Source organism: Cephus cinctus, unplaced genomic scaffold (assembly GCF_000341935.2).
Source record: "Cephus cinctus unplaced genomic scaffold, Ccin1 Ccin1_scaffold0597, whole genome shotgun sequence".
In the NCBI taxonomy this organism is placed as follows: domain Eukaryota; kingdom Metazoa; phylum Arthropoda; class Insecta; order Hymenoptera; family Cephidae; genus Cephus; species Cephus cinctus.
The window spans coordinates 323,891-334,569 of NW_014333243.1; the positions used below are offsets into that span (position 1 = coordinate 323,891).

A 10,679-nucleotide genomic window follows, 5' to 3' on the forward strand; every position below is an offset into this window, starting at 1 on the left:
CTAAGGGTTGCGGTGGAATGGTAATTTCCGTAATGATAACCGATGCCAATGGATAAAAGATAGAAAAGATTGTTAACTTAAAACGTGAAATCATAAAATTATAATTTATTTCCTGGTGCCTACCCGAGTTCAAAAATTTAGTACAAAATCACCTAAAATGGTGTGAAAAGTTTTTTAAAATTTTATTGTACCCGATTAGAGTGTAATTCTGAAAAAGTTGGAGAAGATAACGCCAGCCGATAAGTTAATATATGGAGGCCAGTTGGGAACCAGGTGGTCAGAACAACTGACCTCATGTCTTTCATTCTTTTCATTTGTCACCCATATTTAAAATGAGTACAGGCCTAGATTCGTAAAATCAGACGAAACTTATTGAATCTTAGTATTCTTGACCTGATGTATTCAATATTTTTATAATTCCGGTACATGTACGTAGTATTAAAAAAAATATATATTTTAATAAAGCGAGGTTTATCATAATCTTAAAACGACATATCTTTGCAAGGATCTGCAATTGCACGATAACCATCTTACGGCTAATCAATTCTTGTATTTTCACCTCACTTGCCTAATGGGAAAATCCAAACACAATATTGCATTTCGATGACCCATTTAGTTGCGATTTTCCATTAAATCCTGTCAGCTCAGTAACTGATTAGATAACGGGATAATGTATATAACGGTCACTTATTACTCTGCTAAATTTTGAGTATAAATACTCCAACCTATGGATAACGTGAAAGCAGATAATTTCACGTCCTGTTAGAGTCTACACGTAACTCTGCAACTTTGAAAATGAAATTGGTAAGTAAAAAAATTGTATCAATTCCGTCGCATAAGTAATACAAATTATAGTATGTATAATAATTTTACAGCTCCTTCTATTTCTTCTGGGTGTACTGACAGCCTACGCTGCTCCACAAGTTCAACCTGCATATCAATTTGACTCAGGTTCTCTTATGGTACCAGAGGAAGATATTAATTTGGATGACGACGGAAATTTTTCGCTAAGGTAAAATCTTCTGTACCGACAAATTAAATGAATAAATGTAAATACATTTACAAAAAGTTTAAGCAACTAATTTATTGTTCTAGATTCGTTAACGCTGATGGAACCATGATTCAAGAGGAGGGTGTCCTCGTAACAGATGAAGATACTGGTGAGGATCGACCATTAATCAAAATGGGAGTGTATTCTTATACCGGAAATGATGGGAATCCCGTAGCCTTTGTTTACGATGCGAATCTAGCGGACAAATTAGAAACGCAAAAGCAAGAATTTTCATAAATATGAAATTTGCCTAAATGCCAATATCAATTACAGTGGCAAACCTACGTAAACTAATTATTGATATAGGAACTGTAATTATGATTAAAAAAATACAAAGTTAGTCAAAGTATAAATAAATCGTAATTTGATTAAACGTTTTATCCGCAAAAATTGTTTCATTGTGTCCTTTTACCAAATAGCAAAAACAATATTCTTTGAAAATATTGTAACAGACTGCATTGTCAAATGTTATCTTCGGTAAATACGCTCGATGCATTACGGTCGTAATATGAGTATATTTACCTGCCATCATTAACAGTCCACAGCGTAAAACATATTGAGATAATGTCATATGGCGTTCATATCTGAAGGGCAATGTTGAAAATTTTCAAGCATGCAGAGCGTCAGTGACTCGATAACAGTTATGGCAAATAGTATGACACTCGCGTTTGTGATCACCAGCTCCAGTTGGTTCTTTCTCTTGGTTGAATCTTCGCCACGGATTATATTCCCCGATGGTATTATAGAGGGTCGTTATTTTATTACCGAGAGTGGTAGGAACATATCAGCATTCATTGGTATACCATATGCCGTACCACCTGTGAATGATCTTAGGTACGAATTAAATAGTAGAGTTCGGTTATTACAGAAAATAAATGTTAGTCATAAAAATTAACAATTACAATTATATTTAAATACAGATTCAAAAATCCTATACCTTTTGGGTCTTGGAATGGAACGTTATTAGCAAATAAGGATGGTAACATGTGTCCACAATTTAGGAATGGTGTTGTCATCGGTGATGAAAATTGTCTTTTTCTGAACGTCTATACCCCATTGGTATTAACAATGTTAATAGTTCTGTCAAATGCATTTATAACTTTAATAATTTATAAAGATTGATATACTTATTTTATTATTCAAATAATACAGTTACCAGGGAACGAAACAGTCATAGAAGAATTATTACCAGTCATGGTATGGATTCATGGTGGAGCTTATACAAGGGGTTCTGGTACCTTGGCGGATTATAATCCTTCATATCTCATGGATAAGGATATTGTTTTAGTTACGCTGAATTATCGATTGGGTATCCTAGGCTTTTTAAGCACTGGAGATGATCAGGCATCGGGTAACTTTGGTCTGAAGGATCAGGTCGTTGCTCTTCAGTGGGTTCAACAGCGTATCAAGTATTTCCAGGGTGATCCTGATCGGGTGACAGTTTCTGGGACAAGTGCTGGTGGTGGTTCGGTTAATCTATTAGCCCTCTCAGATTTAACTACAGGTAAGTTAATCAAGGATCAATTATAACTCTACAGGTAATTTCTTCGTCGAATACAGTGTATAAGAATTCCGTAAACCTGATATTGCTGTCTGATCGTAGCGATTAGAATGTCAAAATCTTACGTGATTGGCTAAATTATTAAATGGGCATGAGTCCTAATTGGCGTTGATTAAGAATGCCTTTATTAAAGATATCTCAATATCAGTTAATTATTGCCAGGACTTTTTCATCAGTTCATCATCCAGAGTGGATCAGCTCTTTCGTCTTGGGGTTATTATAAAAATTCTAATTACGTCGAGAAAGCGAAACTCGTTGGGAAGTATTTAAATTGTCCCACTAAGAATTCATCCTACCTGGTCACATGTCTTCGTAATATCAATGCTGATAAAATTATCGATACACATTCTGCTTTTGATATGTTGTCGTCACTGTCGAATCTTATATGGGGACCAACCGATGAACAAGAAGGAGAAGGTGCCTTCATAACAGATGATCCTGCAAATCTATTAGCTAATGGGAAATTAAAGGATTTTCCTTTTATTTCTGGACTAAATAGAGACGAAGGACTACTTATTACTAATTGCAAGTATATTTAAAGAATCAGTGTATTTTGAAAAAAAGACAGTAATTTAATTTTTTTATTCGTTTTACTCTAAGATCTCTACGGGAACAAAACAATTACCGGTTTTGCAATGCGCCATTTGGATTTAGTTTTACAATTCGTATTGCGGCTCTACGTTAAGTCTGACAATATTAAAACTGTCACGGCTCAAATTAAAAAGTTCTACTTTGGCAATGGGGAATTACAGAACGAGACTTTGGTGAGTGAAAGATTAAATATTTGAACGTTGAATATTTCTTTGTTAATTATTCAATGTCTTTTCAGTTTATCAACAGCTACACCAAGTGCCTTGAAGATATCAGCTTCTTTTATCCAGAAATAAGACTTTTGGAATTTCACTTGAAAAGTGGAAGCAATCCTTCGTATTTCTATTTGTTTAATTATAGAAGTGTTTCTACTATGAATCCTATTTATAAGTACTATGACACTAGTAGAGGAATTCCTCATGGCGTTGAGGTTATGTTTCTATTTCCTCAACAAGACCCTTTCGTTGTACTTAATGATGACGATCGAATGATAAAGAACCTCATGGTGGAAATATGGACGAATTTTGTTATAACTGGGTAAGACATACGAAAATCTTAATTCAACAATTGTAATTTAATTAATTGAGCATTATTTTTTTTTTACTTTAGCTTTCCACGATCCGACGCATTGGGTGATCCAGATATGTGGAATCCATATTTCAAGAAGAGGAGTTATTTACAAATCGGAAATGATACAAAGCCAACAATAAGTTTACATAACAGTTTTTACAATGATAGAATGGATTTCTGGAAAGCTAGCATGGAACATGTCTAGCAATATTTCTTTAAAAAACGTAAAACATTAGATAATTGAAAATAAGCGAACTAATAATTAGTCTTAAGTAAAGAAACAAATAGAGCAAAGTAATTTCTTAATCAGATTTGAAATAAATTTTACTTTTGCAAATGCAATAAGCAGAAGACATTCGCATCAGCTCGATGTCAAAATGTACTATATAAAAGAAAGGATCGGTCGTCAAAAAGAATTTCAAGATAATTATCTCATGGCAATTTTTTTTAATTAATCTTCATCACTTGGAATTGGATGATCAATTTTATTCCATAGTACAAAAATGAAAATTTAAGCAAGTGGGGCCTGTGGCACGTGAGTTCCGCTAACACGGAAACCATCTACATCAGCTACGTAGCTCAGGCTGACGGGAGCTCCATCAGGAGCAGTGTACTGATAAGATCCAGTGTATACAAGAACGTTGTCCTTTCCATCAGCAGTGGGTTTCAAAACACCCTTGGAAGTAACAATAGTACCGTCTCCTGATACGTATCTGCAATTAAAATATAAGGAATTTATTAAATATAATTAAATAATTAATCATTTCAATTTCACTCTATGAAGAAAAGAATCAGTTACTTTAGGTCGTATTGTCCATCGTCCGTGCGTTGATTAGTGTATTCCACAATGGGAACAGCTTTCGGTGGTTCAGCGAGGGCTACGGCCACAAATGCAGCGAGAATGAAAGCCTGATATGAAACAGCATAAATATATTGATACAGTAGAGAGATTAATACTTAAAATAATTATTAACACTTTTTTAGATTCAATATAATTTTGTATTACACCTATTAATTCGCTATAATAATTCTCCAATAACTTACGATCTTTGCCATGCTGATAATTGGGAGATAGTGTTCACTTTTAGGAGTGGACAAAATGTGACTGTGCTAAGAAATAGTAAAATCGTTAGTATATATACAAAGATGAAAAGAGCCTCGGGATAACTAAAAAAGCAGCCTATGCCTCAAGTGGTAAACGGAAAATCTCGAACAAAACAGAATCAGTAAGAAAATGAGCATTGCGACAGATTTCAATGATTATTTAACTATAAGCAACGGACATTATACTAAATTTAGAAGAGGATGTATACATACGAGGATTAAATATAGCAAAACAGTACATGAATGGTCGTGACGATTAACCAGTAACGTATACTTGTGCTATAGAGTCAAGATTTCATAATTTCTTAACTGTACTGTACCGATGTAGATACACGTTTGATCTTTACCTTGTGCAATGTATTATAATAAATAAGAAGTATCCATAAAGATTTAACGTAGATATAGGTTCCAGCGAATGACAATGGCCGGAAAGAAAAAATAGGCGCAGGAATGCAAATTAACAATAGACGATCGACCAAAAAAGTTTTTAAAAAAATAATCGTATATCTGTTACATGATTAACGAAAATTAATAACTCATAGCTTCGTATTACAGCAAATGTCATGCACGGGTTATGCAGCAGCAACCGAGAGCAACTCACATACGATAGCAATATTTCACCATTTGAGAGAAGATTCAGAATTTAATCGTACTGCAAAGTAAATATGCTGAGTGTTACCGAGATTTATCATGCATTCAGGAAAAATTTTTTTAGGTTATAAATCACAAGAAAATTATTTTTCAAAGTGGAACTAATATTATGGCTTGGTCATGGATAACATTTATTATTTGTAACGTCTCTAGTGACGTCTGAGCAATGCTGTTTTTTATCAAACTTTTTGCATTCCAATACTTTCCCATATGCCTAGAATAATTCTATTGCAGGTCACAAGGTCGTGACTGAAAAGTATCTGTCGCCTGGATCGTTCGAATAACACGAGGTACGTGCGATAAGATCAAAAATTGAAAGTGGCTAATTAAGAACAATACGTTTCCATATTCCGTTGTCAATTTTCAACAATGTCTTTACCCTCGGGTCACATTTCACCGTAACTATGTAGACTTTCTGTCACTGAGAAAACTGGGGTAGGAGTTGGTTTGCTTATCCTTGGGGCTATTACCATTCATATATATATAGGGGAAATATTGGTATCCAAATCACCAGAGTCTACTCTGCAAGTGTAGAGCATCAATCAGCCAAACGCACCTACACAAGAAGTCACCATGAAGTTCGTAAGTAAACGCGAAGCTTGATCGAAATATTAAACTAATAAGTTTTTTCGAACCGTTAACTTATTATTTTAACGTCTCATCAATCAGATATTCATTATTGGTGTCTAATTTTTTGTAATTTAATATTTTTAGACCCTCGTCCTCCTCTCCGCTTTCGTAGCAGCCGCGATCGCTCGTCCCCAAGAAGAGTCAATCCCAAAACCCGGAATCATCCCAGTTCTCCAAAGAGACGAGGTCCATGATGACTTTGGTCAGTACGCTTTGAGCTATCTCTCCGGTGACGGTACCAGCATGACTGAGCAAGGTGCACTCAAGATCAACTCCGAGGGTACCGGACACGTCCTTGTCAAGCAAGGATCCGTCAGGTACTACGCACCTGATGGAACCCCCATCAACCTGGAGTACACTGCTGATGAGAATGGCTTCCAGCCTAAGGGATCTCATCTCCCAACACCACCCTCAGTTCCTGTTGCTTAAACTTGAAATACCTACTTACTTCATGGATGATTGGCATTTGTTAAAAATACAAAGTTGCAAATAAGAAAAATTGCATTTTTTTTTATTTCACCAGATTTATCCCCTTATCTAATTCTTAGTATTATCCTTCTACAGGATAATCACATATTATTACACTTTCAAACGGATCTTGCGGCAACAACGCGTAAAGTACAACCCAACCTAGAAACAGTATCGCCATCTATCATCAGGGCTTAGTTTCTAAGAAGCGACACTCGACCTTTGGTCGACGCATGTACCGTACTTGAGGACTTAAAGTCTGGAAGTATGTAATGTATAGAAAATGTACTGCAACAAAAGTAAATATAACATAATAGCTTTATTATATCGAAATAATTCAAAGTCGACTTGGCACATTCGATTAGAATCATTTATAGACATACAATATTTCAATTTATTAAATACAATAATATGTCGTCATATACTATATGGAAGGTATTTATCGCTATAAATGATTGAGCTTTCACCTTATTAGTGGGAAGTATGCGAGACGTTAGATTATTGAGAATTCGTACGATAAGCCACAAAATTAATAGGGAATTTAAAAAAGAGAATGCCGAGCGTTGAAGAGAGATCAACGCAAACCGTTTACATTGTTCACATTTAACAGATTGCGTGTCGTCTGTCCATACCGCAGAGCCTCGTGACATTTCGACAAAATGTAGATTGCTCAACAAGAAATTCCATCCATTAAGCATCTTTCGAGCAAATCAACCAGGATGTTTCTCGTGTACCACTAATAGAATTACAACCATTAAGGACAAAGAGTTCAAGGAATATTCTTTGCGGTTTACGATTTTGAACGATCTTCCCTTCTCCCGTTAACGATTAAAATGTCATTGGACCATTGCTATAAAAAAGTTTTATCCCCTCGTCAAGATCTCTTTATACCAGTCGTTCGCCAATCGAGAAAAATATAGTAAAAATTTATAAAAATCTATTGGCTCTATCGAATCAATAGGATCCTACCGATGAAAAGATGATGGACGCTGAAAAAGCGGGAAGGGATAGGCGTATGTGTTCACGTGTTGATAAATAGGTAAATATATAGGTGTATACATAGGTAGAAAATAGCAATGTTAAAAGATGTTCACGAATGATTTAGGGAAATATCTTCTTGCCTGAGAAGATCCGGGTACCATTTTGGCCATTCTAATGTATATTAGCATATTTATCGTTTTACCTCATTGTAAAAGTTTGTGGGCAGTCAGCTTAAAGGTTTAAGAAGAAGCGTCGGTGGATCCACTGTTTATAGATCGACCACCGCTCCTCGAATGTGAATTCCATTGGGATCAGCTAAATTTGATTATTAATATAGGCTCTACAGTGTTTCGACAGCGTGGAAGGTTAACGTGTCTAGTAAATTTTTGGCGATTACAGGAAAACCTTTCTGTACATAAGGAACTAGGTGAATTTTAATTGGAAGAGACTATGGGAATGCTAGAATGTCCTCCTACGTATCGAAATAGCAAAGAATTTCTCTGCATCCGCATATGCGACTACCAAATTTCTCTCTATTTGCATAATCTATCCTCAGAGAGTGAAGAGAGATAGTACTTGGTATACGGTCTTGGATATTACGTAATATGATAATATCGCAGATCTTACGTGGGCTTACGAATATTCCGACATCTTCGGGGTCCCCGTCGGATCGATGTATCGGACGACATTATGCAATGGATTTATTATTCTCGTAAACTGGAAAAACGTTAAAAATAGTTTAAAGAAATGATCACTTTCAAATTAATCATCGACGTACGGTTGACGATTGGAAACTTGTGTGTATCGTTCACGTACCTTAAAATACGATCTGTACATTTTTCGCTAATATCGGATTAGGTATGGTCAGGTCAAATCAGGTCAAGACTGTCCGTCAGGTTTAACAAATTTACGAGCATTCATAAATCTCTATATGTACAATCGTGTGGGATTTGACACGAAAAAATAAAAGAAAGGTAAAAGATGCTTTGGTTGTTGTACGTTGAAATTGCAATGAATCCTGATGCCTAAGATTCATCAATATTCCCAAGAATCATTGTGAAACCTGAGAACGTCGTTCGCCACGGCTGTATCTTTTCGTACCGTTATCGGTCGGAATTGATCAATTTAAAAAATATTTTTGTTCTCAGACTTGATAAATTTATACATGTATTTCTGTAGATATTTATATGAACATTCTTGACCTCGGCATCTTCGTCAGCATTTTTATTCATAAGTCACGACTGATGACTCGAAGATTACAGTAATGCTGGAAATACGTGTAAACTTAATTTTCACGATCCGCACTCGTACAAGTAACACGTTCTGAGTCGAATATATGAAGAATAAAAATTTCAAGTGACAAATATACAAACATTAAATTGACTAAGAACACGAGGAAGAACGGGTAGCTAGAATAGTAAATGTCATCTATTACTGATTACTTGTTCAACGTCTCGATCAATTACACTCAACGAGCTAGGGTTATCGGGATGGTGGCCAGTCTAATACATTAAACCTGTTTTCGAACGAATAGATAATTGACGAAAATTTTGTCAAATTTGCGAAATCAATTCCACGAGGTATAGGAATTTCGGCAAAGCTAATGTTATTTCATCCTTATGCGTGACGCAGAGTTATCTAAATATTACTCGTAACCGTATACAAAGCAACCGCTAAGAGTTGGTATAATGTCCATAGGATATCCACAAATCGTAGATATTGGGTATCCATAAAAAGACATACAAGGGATATCTGTTCGATATTTATACTGTGAGCTATTGCTACCTATTTTCTGGTGAGCTTAGGTAAGCTCGGCCGGTAAGGAATGTTCTAAGCATATTCAGTTACTCTATTCTCCTCGATAATTGACAATAACGTTACTTCTCTTAGGTGTGAGATCATCCGAGATCCATTTGGATATTCAGCATCCAATCGTACGATCGAAAACCAATTTCTGTGGTAATAGTTATTCTACGAAAAGAAAGAATAGAGTGCATGTTATTTCTTACGAGTCTTGTACGTCTGTCAACTTCGTGACTTAATTGTATCAGAAAATATGTGAAATCTATTGGGTTTTCCTTCGCGAAAGATATGAGAACTGTAGACGTTAATAAGGACGGCACACGGATACGTTGAAAGGCGTGAACGTTCGTGACAGAGGTGAACATGTCAATTGAATTAAAGTGCGCGATGACCGATCTTACAGAACGATATATCATGCCTAGGCTTTCTCATTTGAAGGTTGTCAAAAATAATGTTCAATTATATATATATATGTATATGCTTGAAAATCGTTAAGATTCAAAATAGAACAGGGAATTAGAAAAAGTGTCAATAAAAATAAATCATGCTAATGAATAGCGACTATGGGAAATGATAAGGAAACTTTTGCTAATGTGGTAATAATGAGGCAGAAATAGAAGTGACAAAAAAATATTTTATTCAACACTAGCGCCATTGGCCTCCGCGGATTAATAGTTCGGTGATTCTTTTCTTACTGATAAGAAAATCTTTTTCTTTTTTGATTTCTTGTATCCTAAGTTTATCTTAGTTTCTTCCAGGTGTCAAAGATGTTTCATGGGGTATGATAAAAAATTACCAAAAATTTCGTAGATAAGATATCTTGATTGCGGGAAAAATTAGTCAGGCGATTAAACATTTTGATATTCTGGTACTGTGGGATGCTGGATGAAGCCGGTTCTCGCTAGACTTCCTAGTGCGATGGAAGAAGTTCGTAAAATTGTAAGACATTCCGAACTTTGTGGAGATGGGTACTGATGGTCACGCGGCTGGTTGTTTGGAAACCGGCTGCAACATCATTGCGACACGCGCTTTATCTGATGCTACTTTGCATCCGAAATTTCCTGAACGCTTTCTTATATTGGTAATACATTTTTCCGACAGTTTTGAGCAATCCGCGACATAACAGGTAATCAATGAAGTTCACAGGTTAAATTGCTAAATGTCTTTGCTAATCCGATTTCCGATTTTCAATAAAAAATAAGATGTTTAAAAAAAATTGTATTTTGATTTTCGCTTAAGAATGCTCTTTTATCTCGTGTCATAATCTTT

At 35.4% G+C, this 10,679-nt stretch overlaps 4 protein-coding genes across 5 annotated transcripts; 3 read left to right on the plus strand and 1 right to left on the minus strand.

Annotated features, from left to right (window-relative positions):
• The first annotated feature begins 113 nt into the window (after positions 1-113).
• LOC107269004 lies at positions 114-1,436 on the plus strand. Its single transcript, XM_015742376.2, has 3 exons — positions 114-804; positions 876-1,012; positions 1,096-1,436. The coding sequence occupies exons 1-3, from the start codon at positions 796-798 to the stop codon at positions 1,286-1,288; spliced, it is 339 nt and encodes a 112-aa protein (XP_015597862.1). The 5' UTR covers positions 114-795; the 3' UTR covers positions 1,289-1,436.
• Positions 1,437-1,679: 243 nt separating this feature from the next.
• LOC107269089 (esterase E4) lies at positions 1,680-5,121 on the plus strand. 2 transcript variants are annotated; one of them, XM_025086275.1, is made up of 8 exons: positions 1,680-1,885; positions 1,972-2,110; positions 2,204-2,285; positions 2,370-2,555; positions 2,775-3,137; positions 3,213-3,376; positions 3,442-3,740; positions 3,813-5,121. In XM_025086275.1, the coding sequence occupies exons 1-8, from the start codon at positions 1,695-1,697 to the stop codon at positions 3,976-3,978; spliced, it is 1,590 nt and encodes a 529-aa protein (XP_024942043.1). In that variant the 5' UTR covers positions 1,680-1,694; the 3' UTR covers positions 3,979-5,121. The 2 variants fall into 2 exon arrangements, with proteins under 2 accessions (XP_024942043.1, XP_015598044.1); XM_015742558.2 differs by having other exon boundaries at positions 2,204-2,555.
• LOC107268963 (endocuticle structural glycoprotein SgAbd-2-like) lies at positions 4,211-4,894 on the minus strand. The gene is made up of 3 exons (XM_025086277.1): positions 4,818-4,894; positions 4,573-4,682; positions 4,211-4,486 (listed from the first exon to the last, which is right to left on the minus strand). The coding sequence occupies exons 1-3, from the start codon at positions 4,827-4,829 to the stop codon at positions 4,285-4,287; spliced, it is 324 nt and encodes a 107-aa protein (XP_024942045.1). The 5' UTR covers positions 4,830-4,894; the 3' UTR covers positions 4,211-4,284.
• A 278-nt stretch (positions 5,122-5,399) lies between the features above and the next one.
• LOC107269090 (endocuticle structural glycoprotein SgAbd-2-like) lies at positions 5,400-6,614 on the plus strand. Its single transcript, XM_025086276.1, has 4 exons — positions 5,400-5,536; positions 5,763-5,818; positions 6,016-6,110; positions 6,243-6,614. Exons 3-4 carry the CDS (start codon positions 6,102-6,104, stop codon positions 6,585-6,587), a joined length of 354 nt encoding a protein of 117 aa, XP_024942044.1. The 5' UTR covers positions 5,400-5,536; positions 5,763-5,818; positions 6,016-6,101; the 3' UTR covers positions 6,588-6,614.
• Positions 6,615-10,679: the final 4,065 nt, after the last annotated feature.